The 20,324-nt window shown below is 35.7% G+C and overlaps 2 protein-coding genes and 1 long non-coding RNA gene across 10 annotated transcripts; 2 read left to right on the top strand and 1 right to left on the bottom strand.

Annotated features, from left to right (window-relative positions):
- The first annotated feature begins 2,976 nt into the window (after positions 1-2,976).
- Positions 2,977-5,802, top strand: LOC120266808 (ankyrin-3-like). Its single transcript, XM_039274466.1, has 5 exons — positions 2,977-3,212; positions 3,516-3,954; positions 4,066-4,232; positions 4,435-4,905; positions 5,039-5,802. Exons 2-5 carry the CDS (start codon positions 3,546-3,548, stop codon positions 5,696-5,698), a joined length of 1,707 nt encoding a protein of 568 aa, XP_039130400.1. The 5' UTR covers positions 2,977-3,212; positions 3,516-3,545; the 3' UTR covers positions 5,699-5,802.
- A 78-nt stretch (positions 5,803-5,880) lies between these two features.
- LOC120266732 lies at positions 5,881-11,218 on the bottom strand. Of its 8 annotated transcripts, none has more exons than XR_005538265.1 (10): positions 10,566-11,217; positions 9,533-9,580; positions 8,450-8,545; positions 7,626-7,910; positions 7,325-7,542; positions 7,069-7,206; positions 6,846-6,953; positions 6,663-6,755; positions 6,203-6,586; positions 5,881-6,117 (listed from the first exon to the last, which is right to left on the bottom strand). It is a non-coding gene; the product is annotated as an uncharacterized LOC120266732 (long non-coding RNA). The 8 variants fall into 8 exon arrangements; XR_005538269.1 differs by having other exon boundaries at positions 6,095-6,586; positions 7,325-7,364; positions 7,453-7,542; positions 10,566-11,218; XR_005538263.1 differs by having other exon boundaries at positions 6,095-6,586; positions 10,403-11,218.
- Positions 11,219-15,735: 4,517 nt separating this feature from the next.
- Positions 15,736-19,797, top strand: LOC120266970 (glutamate receptor 3.4-like). Its single transcript, XM_039274634.1, has 7 exons — positions 15,736-15,921; positions 16,013-16,604; positions 16,918-18,263; positions 18,357-18,634; positions 18,716-18,747; positions 18,822-19,231; positions 19,338-19,797. The coding sequence occupies exons 2-7, from the start codon at positions 16,331-16,333 to the stop codon at positions 19,779-19,781; spliced, it is 2,784 nt and encodes a 927-aa protein (XP_039130568.1). The 5' UTR covers positions 15,736-15,921; positions 16,013-16,330; the 3' UTR covers positions 19,782-19,797.
- Positions 19,798-20,324: the final 527 nt, after the last annotated feature.

The following is a 20,324-nucleotide window of genomic DNA, read 5'->3' as shown; positions in this document are numbered from 1 at the left end:
GGATTAAGTTTATTAATTACCAAAATTATAAACCCTAATTCTACTTTACTAATGAGATTTAAGAGATTTAATTTAGAAAATCTAATTCAAGGACTAGAGAAAGATAGTTAAATGAGAAAAAATCAATGTTAAGAGATTCTAGGGTTCCCGAGTTCACCTAGACTAATTCCACCTAGATCATCTAGTTCAATCAATCAATGTTTGTTTCTTATGTTGTCAACAAATTTCCCTAAATTACATATCGATCTTTCTCAAGCATCAATAGCATATTCCACTAGATAAGTTAATATCATCTCTGAGATAACTGTGAACATATGGAACTCATTAAGTTCTAGAAATTTATAATGATACATACAACCTCATAAATATCTCTATCTTATAATGATTGTACGATAATTCAACCAAGACCTAATTCAATTATCACCTCTCGGTCTCAAATCAAATTACTAATCATGCAATTGGTGATCAAGCAATCACAAGCATTAAGTATAGATTAAAATATCCAACATAGTCTTGAAACATGCATCAATTGAATTTAAACATGAATCTAGGGTTTCATAGTCTGGCTACATCGTAGCCCTAGAAAAAGTATTTAGAATATAATAATTGTAAAGCTTGACATATTAATAATGTTCCTAATCAAATAAACAAAGAAAAACTAAAATCTAAAGCCTGGCAAATGAATTTGCACCGAATCTTCGCTCTCGGCCTCTTGATCTCCGAAATCCTTCTTCTTTTTCATCTCAACCCTAGCCCCTTTTATAACATAAAAATCGGGGTAGCTCTATGCACCAAAAGACTGTAGCGCCTAGGAGCTATAGTTTCCGTTTTGCACCTCTTAATGTTGTAGCACCTAAGCGCTGCAAGCTAACGGCTAGATGCTAGATATTTCTGTTTTGCTTTTTAAAGAACCCCAAAAAGAAGCTAATTTATTAGCATTGAACATCAACTATAAGAAGACAAGTCTGCTGAGAAACCAGAAAGATTGAAGAAAAAACTGAAGAAAAGAAATCAAGACAACAAAAATAAAAACTAATTACTAAAGTTGAATCCATCGAAGATGAAGCTCTTCATGATCCAACGGGGTAAATCCCGGCCATACTAGAAAAAGATTAAGAGCATTCAAATGAGCACCATGGCTAGCAAGATTAATAGCTGGTAGCATCCAAGACTTGGGAATAACATGTAGCTGAGGACTATCCATCATATCCAATAAAAATTTCAAATTGGAAAGAGGTTCATTCCAGTGCCAAGTATTGACGGAGTTGAAGCTGTTCAGCAGAGCAGGAATAGATTGGTTGGTAAGGAAGACATGTTTAACTGAGATTCCCATCTCCATCTCCAGTGTAGAATGTAAAGCCACATCCATTGCGAGGATCTCTCCATGAAAGCTGTCAAGAGAAGAATGGGAGATACATCCTGCAATGGAGATATCATAATTAGAGTTCGAAACGAAAAATCCAATTGAAACAACATTTGTGTGGAGATTAAAAATAGAATAGTTGAATAAGAAATACTCATCAGATTGAGAGAAGTTGTTAAGGATGAGCTTTTTCCCTTGCAAGTTGCTACAACCAATAAAGTATTCGTAGGTATATGCAAAAGCCTTGTTTGCAATAGTATCGAACCTTGGCTGAACAATCCTGAAGATCAAATCACATCTAGTTTTCCAGAACATCCAGGCACTAGTAGCAATGTAAGCCACAGTAAAGCATGAGTAGTTACAATCAGTAAGCCAAGTACCCGAAGCGAAACCGCTTGGGAAATGAATAATCTCATTAACCATGTTACCAATTTGATGCCAAACCAAAAGAATTTTTGGACAACGAATGAAAAGATGGTCAATAGTTTCACGTTCAAGCCCGCACAAGGAACAGAGGCTATCAGGACCCAAATGAATCCTGAACATAAAATCAGTTGTAGAAAGCTTGCCTTTAAAAATAAGTCAAATAAAATGTTTGATACGAGGTGCAGTTTTAAGAGACCATAATTTGCACCACCCAATCCAATGATCAGTAGAATCAGTGTGATGGATAAGATGCCGGTAGACTGCAGCAGAGAGATTAGTTGAAACTTTGTTTTAAGAGACCATAAAATATTCTGTTTTGCTTGTTCCCTCTTTGTTGTAACTTTACTCTTCTTTTTTCAATTTTGTGCTTTTTACATGTTCTTCCTTCAAATCATTTTCTTTATTTTCTACAATGTAATAATAATAATATTAGGAGTAAAATTGGTTCAAAATAATTCAAATTTAATTCATTATGAATTAAATAAGGTCTATATATTGAGTGCAAATTATACTCATCATTCCAGCTACTTTTTTAAATCCACCTAACCAAACAACTTATTTCAAGAAATTTTGTAATTCCAACTACAAGGAGCTTTAGATACTACCAAATTAGTGTGTTAGTTCTGGTTTTCCTCTTGATTTATTTATTTATTATTTTAATAAAGTGAAAAAATCATGTTTATTAGATACAGGACGTCCACTGGACGTAGAGCTAGCTTAGAGAGTAGGAGAACCAACTCAGTGATTTATTTATTTTATTTAAAAAAATTACCATAATATATTATCCGCAAATGATTAAAAAGAACACATGACTGTCATTTGTTTGGACGTGTTGACTTGTAAGTCAATGGTTGAGCTGCTTCCCGATCCTATCAATGGGCAATAATTATTAAGGTAGGCTTGATTGACCGTTGCACTTCCTTGCAACTTCCGGTTTGGAAATGAAGCACAAGTCGTTATCTATTACGTGAATATTTATTTTATTTAAAATTATTGACATGTTTAGATTAAAAATCACAATCAACAAGTTTGATATCGCCGATTATTTTTCCAATCTCCCAATAAAACCGCTCCCCTCCAATAATTATTTGCAGCGATTTACATGTTCGTTGTCCTTATATACAGTCCACAATTATGGATTTTTGCTCTTTCATTGGCCATCTTTGTTTTTTTTTTTTTTAATGGTGACTTAAGACTTCTGTTTCTTTATTGATAGCCACCATTCTTGACTTTTGTTATGTCTTGGCAAATAGAGCTTTCATCTTCTTACAAAACAAAGGCAAAATTCTTACATGTTTCAGAGAACTGGAGAGGACGGTACAGAGCAAGAAGAAGAAGTGACGAGGTTCGTCTTAATTTCTTGGTTCTCGTCATAGTAGTAAATTAAGTTCTTTTTGAGGTTTGACTGCTGATGCTCAAAGAGGTATAATTTTGTACTTCATTCCAATTTTTTTGAATCTTAATTTATAAACAAAAAGCTTAAAGGGTTAAAAACACTGTATACTACAGGAAACTGTTGAATTAGAAACAGTAATTTAGCAACGGACAGGTTCTGTTACGATTTTATAACTTAGACCGTCCGTTACAATGTTACAAACAAAATTTAGGACCGTTTCAAAATTTAAAACGTAAATGCCATCGGGATAAAATCTTCGTTTGTAAATTACTTTGATCCGGTTTGTACTGTGATGTTTTCTTTAATATAAAGGTTTTTTTTTCACACAAGAACAAATAAATAATTGCTCTGGGCGGGAGAATGGATGGTTTGATAGGACCGCAGAGAATACCCATTGGCTCTGATTTACTGGAAGCTGCAATATCAGGAGATGTGAGAGCTTTGGCATCTCTGCTTCCGGTACATGAAGCAGCAGAAGCAGCAGCAGCAGCAGCAGAAGAAGCAGATCGTGATAGAACTGTAGTAGTTATCCCACCAATAGCTACTCATGAAACCAAAAACGAAATAATTTTTGGGGTCACTGCCGGTGGAGACACAGCCCTCCACATTGCTGCTGAACATGGTCAGTTGGACTTCGCTACTGAAGTGTGCCAACGAGAGCCATCACTCATTGCTGCAGTTAATATTAAGCTGGAAACTCCGCTGCACTGCTGTGCCAGAGCTGGTCATCATCAGATAGTCTCCCTCATCATCAAAACAGCTACAGGCCGCTAAGCCGATGGAAGAAATTATAGTTTGCTGGATCTAGTGAGGGCTAGGAACGTGCATGGTGAGACCGCATTGCATGAGGCTTCACGGTTTGGTCGTGCCCAGGTTGTAGTGAAACTCATGGCCGTGGATGATGAGTTGGCTACATATGTGAGTGATGCCGGGATTTCTCCTCTCTACTTAGCTGCAATGAGAAGTTCACAACAAACAGTGACAACATTGCTGCAACATTCTCCATCCTTTGCCGGCCCTGGTGGCCAGACGGCTTTGCACGCTGCCGTAAGCCGATCCCAAGGTGATTTTTTATTTTCAGTTACTCGGTATGAGATATACATATACATTTGAACTGAATTGAACCTTTTTTTAAAAAAAAAAAAATTTTGTGGGAATATAATAGAGATCACTGGAATGTTACTGAAATGGAAACCCAAACTGGGAAGGGTACTGGATGAGTTTGACAGCACGCCACTTCACTACGTAGCTGCTGATGGTGATGACAAAGATGGTACATATTCTTCTGAAGCATGATGTGTCCATGGCCTATGTTTCTGATAAAGATGGCTACTTCCCCATCCATGTTGCTGCAGGAATGGGACATGTTAAAATCATTGATGAGCTGCTTAAACACTGTCCAGATTCTTTTGATCTGCTTGATGACTATAAAGGGAGGAATTTCCTTCATATTGCTGCTGAGAGAAAGAGGGTAAAGGTTGTCAGATATGTCTGTAATAGTAAAAACAAAAAGTTTGAGAAGCTGCTGAATCAAAGGGACAATATTGATGGCAATACTCCCCTGCATCTCGTAGTCAGTAATTACAAGCATTTCAACAACTATAAAGCTGCTGCTTCCCTACTGAAAGATCCAAGAGTTGAAACTTCCATAATGAACAATCAAGGCCGCACTCAACTTGATCTCTCCAGGAAATTAAAACCTGGCATGAGCTTTCGTCTTGTAAGTAATATTAAAGTAACTAATAGTCTCACATCATCGATTAATTTAGTAAATATAAATCTGAATATATAAAGCCCAGTCTCTCATTCTCTGGTCAGATCATTTTCTTAAACATTCTCATTCTTGTGAACAGAATATACAAACTGTTGTCATGCAATGCTTGGCAAACTGTGGGGCAGTACTGAGCCCGCAGAGAACAGATCATGTGAGACATGAGATGGAGAATGCCATTGATGTGAACGAAGAATCAAAGAAGCGCACAACATTGTCCAGAAATTTAGCAGTAGCTTCCGTGTTAGCAGTCTCAGTGACATTTGCTGCTGGTTTCACAGTGCCCAGATCAGGCAACAACACTGGCGATGGCACAACTTTGTTATTAAAGAAATTTCCTTTTAAAGCATTTCTAATCTCTAACGCCTGTGCTATGGTTTGCTCCTTCGCTTCCACTTGCGTGACTATCTATGCTGGGACGCCAATGGTAGATAATACACTGAGGTATTACCATCTTAACCGGTCCACGAAGTTACTATGGACTTCTTTTGCATGCATGGCAATGGCGTTTGCCATGGCAACGTACGCGTTTGTTGTTCCCAAAGCCTGGAGGATTGGCGTTCTAGTGTGCGTGATCAGCTTGGCTGCTCCTGTGGTTTCAGAGATCACAATGATGCACCAGCTTATCTACATGCGTCTCATAATAGCAGTCAGAAATAAGGGAATTAGACTCAACCTTGATCCACATACTGCAAGGAAGTTCCTTAGAAATGTCTTTATCTTCAATGATTGCTCGGATTAGCCAGCCAGTGTCAATTTATCTAGTCATCTGTCTACTAGCACTTTTATAGATCAAGCATTTAGAAGAAGACCTTCACATGCTGGTATTTATTTAATTTTTTACTAGTTCACTAAAATTTGACTCATTTTCATTTTGATTACCAAACTTCAATTTATATCAATTTGATTATTCAACTTTAATTTGATTTTATTGAGTAGTAAATCAAAGAATTTCGGTAAACAAAAATCCCATTCAAGATCTGGGCGCAGGAATGATGCTATAAAACCATAATATGGAACCATGCCCCAATCCGCAACCATAATTTCTCTCAAAATATGCTATTGATGCAACAGTAGTAACATGCAATGTCTGCGATGATGTGTCTCTCAGTATGTAATCATCTGAAGCTCTTGCAAGTTGCAACAACACTTACTTTTGCACTGATATTAATAATTATTAAACAGAAAAAGTCATTAATAGCAGTTATGGAAGAACATTCAAAGCTAATTGAGTTTCAGAGTTCACCTGTAAATTGAGTCATTAATTTGACACACGCAGCAAATTATGCTGTTATCCTGAGTTTTTGGCAATGGACCTTTCAAGGTCTTAATGGAACCATTGAGTCAAGGTTTTTGGCAGACTCAAGTATATTCTGTACATCGACCTAACTCCATCCACATTTTGCGATACGAGGTAGCTGTGTACTGAATTCGAATATCTTTTCCGGGTCGATCATGCTGACACCATAAATTTGCATGCCATCATCCATAGAAAAAATCTCGAATATGTGCAAGGTTTCCCGGAGATTGGTTAGGAATTAGTAGCCTTGGATTGTACTTCTTAATTCCCGGGGCATTTGGTTCAAGTCCTTCCCAAGATCCCATTAAGGCATGCCATGAATAGATATACCTATAAATCACAAAGAAGATATAAGAGAACTTAGAATGTATTAGAGACGATGAAGTTTTATTGACATACTACATACTTCAAACCAAATATCTTCTTAATCTTCATAACGAAGTCCTTCAAGCCCCTAAACTTGATGTTTTCCTTGAAACTAACTAATCTCGCTCCGTATCTATATATAGTGCAACAGAAATCAGTGAATGAAAAAGAAAAAAGAAAAAATCCAAAGTTTTGTTGAACCTAGAAAAGGAAATAAACTCACTGAGATCCTTCAATATGTGGTTCACCTTCTTTCTGAAACTCATTGGTTATGTCTTGTCAACCGTCATCAATTATCAAAAATGTCACCAGAATGCCATCTTTATATAAGCTAGACATGAGAAATGCCCAATAAGATTAATTAGTCCAAGTTCAGAGGATACAAAGAAAATGTTTGTGACACTAGCTGTTATTCATTGAAATAAACTTGAAATGAAATGTCTCACGTATACTTGCAGTAAACAGAAAAGAAAGCATCACAAGCATGTATGCCTCTTAAGACCATCTTCGATTCCATGAGGACTAACGTCGGAGTAGAAAGCATCCCATGTACACCAACCAAACCAGTCCAACATTCCTGGTATCTGTTTTGAAATGCTTGCTTAACATTCATTTGTAGCTATCTTTGATTAATCTTAGTAATTAAATGGATACAAGTAGAAACAACATTGAAGTAAAATGAGATTCAGAGCAATCGCGTACCGATTTATTTTCTCAGAGTGAAAATGTCCCTTTGTCGTGTCTTAGTTTCCAGCAAATGGTGGTACATTAGCAAAGAGTGAAGCCAACTAATGTTTTATCTTTTGGAGAAATGAAGCCGAGGAACTTACTTCATCGTTCATGGACAAGTTCAAAGGGATTGCTGCCCGAGTTTACAAACACTGATTCATTGAATTGAGATGCTTGTACAGCAGGATCACCTGAGAAGTAAAACAAGAACACATTCAATTCGACGATTTTGGAACAAACTAAAAAGTCGAAAAAAAAGTAAATTAGCACCTACATACTGTCTAGCTACAACAGGAAGAAGATCTTAAGAATGACTACTGCACTTGATGCAGAACTCAAGCTCATTTAAAGAGTTCCCTTGCAAACTGCTTCGGAAGGGACCATCCAACACAGACAAGAAGAGAATATAATCACTAGAACCATTTTGGCTTTCCTTCTCTTCCTTTGATTCCACAAGCAACATTTGTGTCTCCACAGGAATATCACTTCCCATTCGAGGTATCATCCACCATATCTTATGTCTATATAAGCACAAAGTAATTGACAATTCCTTCTCTTCCTGCATGATAATAGAATTTGGAAAAAATTATCAGGTTTGAAGAAATGGTCTAGAGTTCTAATCTACTAAACTCTACAACCTAAACTCAACAAAAGACTATTTTCCCAAACTGTCCAAGCTTTTTCAAAAGCATACTTCTTTCTGATGTATATGGTGTGACACAAGAAAAGAGAATGACTAGGATAGCAGAGTTTGTAGAAGAGGAATGAAAATTTGATCCATTTTCAATTATTTATCAACTACATCAAATGGGTTTAGGGTAAACAAAAGCAATGTGCCAAGAAAGACGATAATCTTCCCATATATGCTATGCAATGGTGGAAATTCAACAAGAACCAAGCTTTACCAGAGAACAAAAATATCAATCAACCAAATGAATCAATGAAAAATCAATATAACACAACAGGACATCATAAACAGAGAGCAGAAAAAAAAAGTATACTGGGGATAATGACAAAGAATCAATATAACACCAACACATCATAAACTGAAAAATTTATACTTTAGATAACCAATAAAATTAAAAAGTGAAAACAAACCTCAATGTAAACACCTACAACTTCCTAAACAGAGTTCCCCAAAATATCCTTCTTGGAGAGCTTCTGAAGGAGATGACTCCTGAACTTCTCCGTCTCCTAAATTAAAATGAGAATTGAGGGAAAAACCAAAACCAAAAATATAAACATTCCATGAAAGCAAATCCACCAAAAATATAAACATTCCATGAAAGCAAATCCACTGTATATGTATGTATGTATGTATGTATGGGTTTGCTAATTAAACTAGCTTTAATTGGCGAAAAGATATATGGGTTAACATATTTTTTACAACAATCATGTTAGTTGATGACTGAACTGCACAATAGTTTGAGAGCTCAAATGACTTGGTATCAACTTGCAACCATGGACAAACATATTTGCATAATAAAGTCACATATTGAGAGTACAAATTACTTGTTAAAGAGAAAGAGATGAGCAAACTCTGGACATTTCTCACCCACCTGAGCTCCATAGTAGGGTAATTATATACATAAACTCATATCTCCATCTCTATTTCTATATATATATATATATATATATCCTTCTTCCATTCAAACTTAACCAATTCAATGATCATTCAAAAAGCAGGTAACTTGGCAGACTGATTTTCTAATAATAATAATAAGCCTAATGACTTAATAAAATTTTTCACAAAAGATCTAATTGGTTTGTAAATTGTAATCATGGGGATGATAGCTTTCTAATAACATTAATTACCTAGAGTAAAGATCCTAGAAATAGTGTGCACTCATATATATTTGTCTCTCCAACATGACCATGTCATATATACATATTTCTTGTTCTTAACGTGTTCAGTGATGCTTTAGTACTGATCAATAATGGCAAGGGAAAAGATCAAGATAAAGAAGATAGACAATGCAACAATGAGGCAAGTAACGTTTTCTAAGCAGTGGGAAATTCCCCTCATGCATTAGAAAACATCAAATTTCGCATATTGCATAACCAAAATGAAGAAAAGAAATAATAGTTCATAACCAAAGAAAAGAAATTTCCCTCATGCATTAAAAAACAATAATAAGAAAGATGTGAAGATTAAAACAAAGTGGAAAGCAAGCCTATCACCCTTCTGATGATAAGACACTTCCGTGAACTCCAGCGAGCTCCAGCAACCTAAAAGAAGGTCGAATTATCAGGCAACAATAGAATGATAAACAAATAGAATAACAAATCATCAAGCCAGCCAAGAAGAACCAAACAAAAAGATAGAAAATATAAGAGCTAGGCATATTTCAATCAGATGTGTAACTCTAAATTGTAAAATCCTAAACTCTATATTCAACAAAGAGCTTTAGAAAAGCATAAAGTATAAAAACAACTCAAAAATTCATTCAAACTCAGCAAGGCATTAGATAATCTGAAAGAAAACACTAAGAGGAATATGGACATTAATAGATTGGGCAATCAGACATTAATAAGGATCTTTCAATTAACCAATAGGCACTATTTTCACTTTAAGATTATCAGAATAAAATAAAATGATGAGATATCAAAATTCAATTGTATGTCCTGTATCAGTGCTAAAATTCAATGCACAATTCTAAGTAAACCTTGATTCACAGTAAACAGGATTCAATGGAGAAGCAGTTCAAGAACATAATATACACATAGGCACCTATTAACATAATCAGCATACCTTCTAAAGAGATAAAATTATTCTTCAAATATAACATGAAAAACGTTATTAAAATCCCAACAATACAGTGAAAATCTTAATTTCATAATAGTTTGTCATGAAATCCCTCATTGATATATTATATTTTCCACAAAACCAAGACTATATATATATATATATATATATTTTTAAAATTTGCAAGATGAGCAAAATCAAAACATAAGAGGATTTGATTAAGAGAGCAAACTAAAAAACTAATCAAAGGATCATCAAAAACATAATTGGAAAAACAAAATAAATCCAGAAAAAAATTAGAGAACCAGGCTCAGATCCGGCATGAAAGCATCAGATGATGAACCTACTTCCTTCAACTCCGATGACGACCTCCAGCAATTCACGGAGAAACTCAACTTATCTAACAACAAATCATTCAACCTGCCAAGAAAAACAAAATGGAAAGATCGGAGAATGCCAGACTCTCACACTTTTGATGATCGGACCTTCAACTCCGACGAGCTGCGGTGACCCTCGAAGAAGTGGCGGGGAAAGCATCTCAAGTAAGCCTGGTGCCGAGGTCAAAGCGGTGGGTCAAGGTGGAGGCCACCCAATGTGTTTTCCGGCGGCGATGCAAACCCTAGACTTCAACGGGGGTTGGGTATAAGGATTTGAAGGCGATGAAGGCGAGATGGGGTTGTGATGGCACTGGCGTTGGAGTCGGCGTTGGAGCGGAGATTGGGGAGGGCGTGGGGAGGTCAGTGATGGTGACGTTGGCGCGGAGGATGGAGGCTGGTGCCGGAGACTAGCTCGAGGATTCGGAGGTTTAGATTGAGAGGGAGGAGTGCTTGGGGGTAGGAGTCGATAAGGGAGACGACGGAGCAGGCCAGAGCTGGAACGAGAGACCTTGTGATCGGAGATGGCGGATGGATAGTGAGACGGAGATGGAGTTGAGGTAGTGCTCCTGCTGGTGCTCCGATGGAGGAGAGTGGTCTTGGTGTTGGCCTTCGAGGAGTGGGAGGAGATGGGGAGCGTTCTCTTGATCGTCCCCATCGGAGTCGGTGGCCATGAACGGAGAAAGAGAGAAGATAGGTGAAGGTTTTAGACTGTTGGTTGATGACGGGGATGATGCGAAATTTCAAATAAAGCAAGGGTTGCCTCTGCAAATATATAATTGTTTATTATGAAAATAATCTATACATACTCTTACTATTATTATTATTATTATTATTATTATTATTAAAAAAGTAGATGTATCTGAAAGAATAATTTTAATTTTTTTAACATTTAAATTTTTATTTATATAACTTTATAATATTAATAATTAAAAAATATTAATTACACCTGATTATTTATATAATAAATATCCATAAAATTTTTGAAATCCAAGATATACAATAGTTTTCATGGTATAAATTATTTAATTATATTATTTTATATATGATATTGTCTTAAAATTTTTCATAAAATTTTAAAAACTCCAATGCGAATCCAGGAAAAATGTCTAGTATATTTTAAAATTAATGATCAGATATTGAGGGAACACCATCTTCGGTATTCCATAACGTTACTGTGGATTTGTTTTGTATGCTTGATCAGCTTTGCTGTTCCTGACATCCTGTAGCTACAATGATTATAATCGGACAGAAGCTTATCTATATGAGATACATAATACTAGTCAGAAATAAGGGAATTGGACTCAACCTTGATTCACATACTGGGAGGAAGTTCCGCCAAATATCTATCTGGTCAATGATTTCCAGAATCTGCATTACTGTGTCAGTTTATTTAGTTATCTATCTGCTAACACTTTTGTAGATCAAGCATTTTTTTTTTTTGAGGGAAAGAGCTGAGGGAGCTAATTTATTGAATATAAAACAAGTTACACAAAGTTAAAGATTACAATTAGAGCTAAACCAAAAGAAGAAATACAAAAGAACTCGGAGAAAAGAAGAGCAGAGAAAGAAAAAAGAAGAATAGATCAAGCATTTAGAAGAGAAGAATAGAGACCCTTCACAGGTTTGGGTAAGTTTTCTTTTATGTTATTGGTTGAGTTCTCACAGTAGATATTATTCAATTGTGAGTATGACTAAGAAAAAAGAGGGTTTTTTTTTTTAACTAGAATGACTACGATTTCGATGTACGTGCGTTGATTGTGTTTTTATTTTTATTTTTATTTTTTTATTTAAGAGAATGTGATGTGTGATATTGTGTAAAGTCATATTTCGAGAGGGACAATATATAAAATCTTGATTGTGTTGTGAAGTAGGCAAATTGCCAAACTATATAATTTTTGTATATGTATTTGCAACAGGATATGAACTAATGATTGTTATCATGTTTTTATAATTCTTTATGTTTATTTTATTTTATTTAGTTTGCTAGTGATTTTTTGTCACATCCTGAATCCGGCTAGTCGGATCCAGTGCACTCGATAAATGGTCGCACATTTACAATGCATAGCACAATAGTCATGGAAGGTCTCATAACCTATTATAAAACAGAACATACAATCTACCGATACTATAACTTTCAAAAGTCAAATTTTTAAAAAAAAAAAACAAAACAAAACTTCCATAATACATATCTTAGAGTTTACAAAATAGACAAAGATTTTATCTCAATTAGACGAGGGAGAAGTCTACTATTTGTTCACTTCAGTAAGTTATTAACTCCTTATATGAAAAAAAATTACAAACAAGATTATGAGTTTGACAGCTCAGTAAGTAACACACTAAAACTTTGGAATCATAAAAAATTTCAAGAATTCAGAAACAGAAAAAAATGACCATATAAAATAATACAAATATATGTTAAAATATAGCTTACAAAATCAAAGCAGTTCAACAAAATACGATTTAATAACAGTCAAAGATATATGTCTCTCAATTACTATAGCCGAAACAAAATATCATAGATCATTTATTTAAACTCAGTGACTCGAGTCAGATTTTCATAGCTCATTTATTTACCTCGGTGACCTGAACCAGATTATCAGAAACCATTATTCTCCACCGACAGGAAAACTATAATTTCTTATCAGAATTAGAGGATTATGGTTAGTGTGTACCTAAACTATGAGAGCAAAAAAAGTCAAATCAAGATTCTCATTAAACCCTATCCCTACTAGCATCACATCAATGTTTAAGAATATAAAACAACAACAAAGAATGCAACAACCTACCTAAATAACTCACGACAAGAAGATATTTTTGTCTTCGCCGTTGGTACCACCACAAATAAAACAGAAGAAGTCAGGTTTGGTCTTAATAAACAACACCAGAATCGTGGGTTGCAGAATACTTGGTAACAGCTAAGGATAAAAGCAAGGGTTATATAAATTTAAAATCAATGACTAGGATTAAATATAACATCAACAGCTAAGATTAAACATTGATTGGGCTCACATCTTTGTCCACGATGACCCTCATCAAACTTATCCCCATGGCCTTCACAGTGTCAAAATCAAAGTGGGTCGCCCTGTCCAGTGGCCATGCGCTCCCTTACATTACTGCAATAAGTCCCATCCCTCAAACTAGTATGGTAAAAGAATGTTCCTGTGAACATAACAGTAATCCAATCCTAGGTACTAGCCCTAATGTTGGAAGTAGCCGATCGCCATATACCCCAAGTATTGGCTCGTCTGCTATCATAGTTCTATGGAGGTACATTAAGCGTGCATGTACCTACACTCGGGCCCCAGGAGCTGAGAACTTTTGGAAATCCCTTGTATAAAAAATATATATCTATAACATAAAAATAATAGAAAAAGACCCTTAAAAATCTGTGTATAAGCACAGGACTAGTTAATGACTTTTGTTCCGCTTTTCCGATTGGTGTTGATTTTTAAATTTTTTTAATTCAGTGGTATATATAAGGAATGGTCCATTTCACCTATCTTATATCAGGCCTCGTGGGCTTGTCTCACATAAAATGCTTCATTGATGTTCTAAACCCAACTATTTTCATTTGCACCGCGGAGGAAGAACTTTTTTGTATTCTTGTTTTATTTTTTTTTTATTTTAATGAATTGATAATAAGCATCATCCATTTAAAACATTGTTAAAAAAAATAATCAAGTGTGAAAGTGTATCGGTTACAGGAAGCTTATTGGTTTCCTATAAAAAAATTTTCTGTCCTGTAATTCTGGAGATGTGAAACCACTATTGAGTGCTTAATTTATTTATTTTTTTGTTACTTGTTTGATCTATTTAATAAATTTACAATTTATTAAATTTTTTAAAAAAATATTTTGTATACGTACCCATTTTCAATGTGAACAATCTTTAATGACAATAATCAAAATGGTCAATCCAACAGAAACTTTTTGTGATTGAATAATCTGTGATTGTTTAGACTAAAATTTTCTCCCAAAAAAAAAAAAAGTTTTGATTCTGATTTATAAGTTCAACATAGAAATGAATCAATATTCCCTTCTTCGGGTTGTTTGTTGTCGCTGTGTTGTTTTTGTATCCCTAGCATCACCGCTTGTGATGCGGGGAGTATGTTTCTTTTGTTCGGCCTGTACTTGGTTCTCTTTTGTTTTTAATATTTCTAATATAGTGGTTTATCCACTTTTTTAACCAAAAAAAAAATAAAAATAAATAATGAATCAATACCATCTAAAATATTCCTTGACATTTCTTAGGAACCGCTTTTCCTTAGTACCCCTCTGTTTAAAACTTTATATTGCTACCTACTGCCTACCACCTACTACGTACCACCACTCTTGGTTCATTAGGCTCGTGTGGCCATTGTTCTCCATTTCTAATGATAAGCTTGGCACCCTTTTCCTTTTTATTTTCTTTAAATATTCCTCTATCTTTCAAATGTCTACTGCCTGGAATCTTTGCATTGAATAATTTATTTGTTTTTTCCTTCTTCCTCTAAAACGACATTTAATATTTAAAATTGAGGTAATGTCAACAAAATGGATGGTGATTGATGATATCTTATCTTATGCTAAGTAAGAAAGAATGGTTTTCTTTTTTTTTAAAAAAAAAAGCAAGAATGGGAAAGCAGTGTTGCTTCACATCATTGAATTGATTCAATGGGTCTTAAATGGACAAGTACAATAATAGAGCCAGTCTTTACTATGAGAGAGTTTTGGCACAACGTGGCCTGTCAATCCTCCTCACAAATCACCCGTAAAAGAATCCAGTAGCCATCAACAGTTAAGAACACCTCCTTTGATTGGTCCCATTAAGCAGGATTTAATTAATTTATGATTTATGAGTTTATCCGTTATTAATTGTGTGTAATTATCATCTTTCATATCAATTCTGGTTGAGATATTGTCTATTTCAATACATCTTAAATCTGATCAGAGTTATTTTAGTAGTATTCTAATAAAGTTCTCCAATAATTCAGATATCTGTTTTGCAAATACTTCTTTTTGACTGCTATCTGCAGGTCAACTGCTATTCAATGCATGAAGCACATGGTGGTGGTGGGCTAATTTTTTTCTCATGCTTGAAACTAAAAACGTGGAAGAACCAATGGAAGTTGTTAATGGTCTCTCAAGTCTCTATCAAACCTCCACCAGTTGATCAGTGAGCAACTTTCCACAAGTAATACTTTTTTTTAATGCACAAATACTAATTTAAACATGTATAGTATGGTTCTTACTGCTGAGTACAAAAAATCAATACATTATGATATCAAAACCAATGTTTAATCTATCAAAGTATGAGTTTTGGAATAGTTCTTTGCTTTATTTTCAAGTACCTGTGTATGAGAATGAGATTCTTTGACTAGTGAGGAAAGACAAGGCATTCCCCACTTCTCTTCTTATCAGCACATGGCCTATGAGTCTCTCTGCCTCCTCACTCACAACTTGCAGCAGGTACTGAGTTTTCTTGGCATCTTGTTCTCCCAATTTGCTATTTTTTTAAGCCACAAAACTTTTAATAACTCACGAGTTCTATGTTCTGTAGCTGTTTCCTTCTCCATATCTCCATTGGATGCTGCAATCCTTGTATTATTTTGCTGACATCAAGAGCTCATATCCAATCTGCAGTTTTTCATCATCTTGTGCCTCAAACTGAAGCTTGAAAGTTTCCCAAGTTTGTAGCTTCTATCTTTGTTCTTGAAGTCTTCAGTACTTGCTCTTGTTCTTGATATCTCCTGCAACACAAGATTAGCTTAGGGGACTTTGTTTTTGAGCTAAAAAAAAATCCAATTTTGATGTTGCTTTAACCACAGAAAGCAAAAGCTTGGTAAAAGTTTGATTTTTTAGAACCAGAGTTGTTTTAATGGGGTCAGTGCCTGTCCTGGCGTTGTGCTTCTTGTTTATTCTCATTGGAGCAAAGGCTGGGAACCAGAATGGCACTATAGGTTTTTCCAGGCCAAAAGCCTTGAGTCTAGGGGCTCTTTTCACTTTGAATTCAACCATTGGGAAGGCTGCCAAGTTTGCTATTGAGCTTGCTGTTGGTGATGTGAATAACGATCCAAGTGTTCTCCCTGGGACACGGCTGAATGTGATCATACAGGACACAAATTGCAGTGGATTTCTTGGAATCATAGAAGGTATTGTTAATTAGGATAATTTAATGATTATGTTTGAATATTGTTGATCTGTGGATGGTTTGAACTCCTTAACTGGAAAGCTCAGATATTTCTGTTCTGATGATTTTGATAGATAGATAGATGCCATTAGTTTCTGCTTTCAAAGATTTTGAATATTAAAATGAATTTTTATTGTTGAGAATCTTAATAGAGAACGCTATAAGCTTATGAATTTAGAGGTGCATCATTTTGTCTGAATTGAACTTCAATTTAATGGTTGTGTAGCTTGTGTTTGTCTGATATCCTTAATTTGATTTTCTGACTTATGTTGCAGCCTTTCAGATTATGGAGAAAGATGTAGTCGCAGTAGTAGGTCCTCAATCCTCTATGCTAGCTCATGTGATTTCTAACATCGTTAATGAACTTCATGTGCCACTCCTTTCGTTCGCTGCCACCGATCCGACTCTTGATTCATTGCAGTATTCTTATTTCATTCGGACAATTCACAGTGACTATTACCAGATGAATGCTATAGCTGACGTGATTCAATTCTATGAATGGAGAGAGGTCATTGCTATTTTTGTTGATGATGATTATGGGAGAAGTGGTATAACTGCATTAGGTGATGCTCTTGCAAAGAAACGCACGAAGATCTCATACAAGGCAGCTATTCCTCCCAATGCCGACAGGACAACAATCAACGATGTTTTAGTACAAGTGAACCTAATGGAGTCAAGGGTTTATGTCGTGCATGTAAACCCTGACTCTGGTATGACAGTTTTTTCGATTGCCAAACGTCTAGGGATGATGACTAGTGGCTATGTATGGATAGCAACAGATTGGCTTGCTTCTGTTTTGGATTCTTCAGAGAATCCTAGTCCTAACACAATGAATCTTATTCAAGGGGCACTTACTCTTCGGCATTACACTCCTAATACTGTTCTCAAGCGAAGGTTCGTGTCAAGATGGCGTGATTTACTTCGAAAAGGAAAAACTACGTCGAGTTTAAATGCTTATGGGCTTTATGCATATGATACAATATGGATGGCTGCGTATGCAATTGATCGGTTATTGAATGAAGGAGCAAATCTTTCTTTCTCGGGTGATCCCTCATTCCATGATACAAATGGAAGTCACCTGCATTTATCATCACTTCGCACCTTTGACAGTGGAAACAAGTTACTCGAGCAATTGCTGTCCTCAAATTTTACAGGTCTAACTGGTCAACTGCAATTCGATTCAGACAAGCACTTGATTCATCCAGCATATGAAATTCTGAATATCGGTGGAACGGGTACCCGGAGAATTGGGTACTGGTCTAACTATTCTAGTCTTTCTGTAGTGACTCCTGAAGCTTTGTATGGAAAGCCTCTAAATACCTCATCAACTAGAAAACAGCTTTATGATGTTATTTGGCCTGGTGAAACTACAACAAAACCCCGGGGATGGGTCTTTCCTAACAATGGAAAGCCTTTGAGGATTGGGGTCCCTTACCGGGCGAGCTATACGGATTTTGTTACAAAGGATAATGGCCCTGACAATGTTAAGGGCTATTGCATCGATGTTTTTATTGCTGCGCTTAAGTTGGTACCTTATCCAGTTCCACACACTTTCATTCTATTTGGAAATGGTTCTGCTAATCCCAGTTACAATGAACTCGTACAGAAGGTGGCTGATAATGTGAGTATTAATTTCCATCATTTGAACTCTTCTTATGAAATTGTATTTATGCTTTAAGAAATCATTTTGACATGCATTACATTTATTGTACAGACATTTGATGCAGCTGTAGGAGATATTTCAATTGTCACAAACAGAACAAGAATTGTCGATTTTACTCAACCTTACACTGAATCAGGCCTTGTTATAGTTGCTACAGTCAAAGAGCTGAGTACAAGTCCTTGGGCGTTCCTTAAACCATTCACATTTCAGATGTGGTGTGTTACTGGGGCTTTCTTTCTTTTCATTGGATTAGTTGTTTGGATTCTTGAACATCGTACAAATGATGAGTTTCGTGGACCTCCAAGACAACAAATTGTGACAATATTCTGGTCAGCCTCATGCATGTACCACTCAAAACTTCAAAGATGTTTGCTTGCAAAATGTTAATCCGATTGTTGTTTGTCTTGCAGGTTTAGTTTCTCAACAATGTTTTTTGCGCACAGTAAGTCAGCTGATGAGCACTTGTTTTGATATTAAAGAACAAAAATGCAAAACTTTAACTTGTATTTATTTCAGGAGAAAACACTGTGAGCACTCTTGGACGGGTTGTGTTGATCATATGGCTTTTCGTCGTGATGATTATTAATTCAAGTTACACTGCAAGCTTGACATCAATCCTCACAGTTCAGCAACTCTCATCAAAGATCGAAGGCCTTGATAGCTTGATCTCAAGCTCTGATCCAATCGGATACCAAGTTGGCTCCTTTGCAAAGAATTATTTGATGGAAGAGCTTAACATAGCTGAGTCCAGATTGGTGGTACTGAAACGACCTGAAGACTATGCCCGAGCTCTCGATCTTGGACCGAAAGCAGAGGGAGGTGTTGCTGCCATTGTCGATGAGCTTCCTTACGTCGAACTCTTTCTGTCAAGTTACTGCAGGTTTAAGACAGTTGGTCAGGAATTCACCAAAAGTGGATGGGGATTTGTAAGTATATATATATATAGTTTTTTTTTAGTTAACAGAAGAAATCTAGTACTACTATTTAACTGCATTGTGATAACCATTCTGCAATATATACTTGTGCTCTCAGGCATTTCAGAGAGACTCTCCTCTTGCAGTGGACTTATCAACTGCCATCCTAGAACTTTCGGAAAATGGCGATCTACAAAAGATACACGATGAGTGGTTGACGACAAATGATTGTTCGTCGCCAGACGATGTGATTGAATCAAACAGACTTAGTCTAAAGAGCTTCTGGGGGCTGTTCTTGATATGCGGCATTGCCTGTGTTGGTGCAGTAATTATGTTCTTCATCAAACTTTGTTTACAATCCATTAAGTATCCTGGCGAGGAAATTGAGTCAGGATCAATTGAGTCAACTCCGAGTGAAAGACGGCCATCACGCTTGCCTAGCATCCAGAGTTTACTGACAGTGTTTGATAAGAGGGAAACAATTGTGAAGGAAGCCATCAAGAAGACAAAAAGTGATAAACGACTGCAGAACTGTCAAAGCTCAGATTTTTCTTCTGATTAACGTTCCACTTCGTTCTTGTTTCTCTCTCAATTTTATATTATATTATATTATATATATATATATATATATATGATCATAGAAGCATAATTTTCAGTATATATTTCTATCAGGGAAATGAAAGAATAAGGCAAGATGTATATAGTGTTGAGTTTTTACAGTCTCATTGTATGCTTGGAAGTTTTACTATATGATGATAAGTTTAAATATTTAATTTATTTTTTTTATAAAAATGATTAAATTACTCTGATTCATTTTTTTTAAAAAAAGCACATGCGATTATAAAAATGTAGAAAATTGGTTCATATTTATTTTTTTAAAAAAATAGATGAATGGTGGTCTGATATTACACCTGTGGGATGTGGGGCTTTCATCCTTGCCAAAAAGATCATGGGGTTTAGGGCTAAGCTAGGGCACTGGGCTAAGTTTAATTTTGGATCAATTAAACTCAAGAAACTGGCCTTGCTGAATGATGTTGAGGATCTGGATATTATTAAGGAATCCAGGAGGCTCACTTCGGAGGAGGTTTATCAGGAAAAATTTCTC

Source organism: Dioscorea cayenensis, chromosome 8 (assembly GCF_009730915.1).
Source record: "Dioscorea cayenensis subsp. rotundata cultivar TDr96_F1 chromosome 8, TDr96_F1_v2_PseudoChromosome.rev07_lg8_w22 25.fasta, whole genome shotgun sequence".
Classification (NCBI taxonomy): domain Eukaryota; kingdom Viridiplantae; phylum Streptophyta; class Magnoliopsida; order Dioscoreales; family Dioscoreaceae; genus Dioscorea; species Dioscorea cayenensis.
Note: the sequence above shows the minus strand (reverse complement) of the source record. Positions and strands in the feature narration are given on the sequence as shown.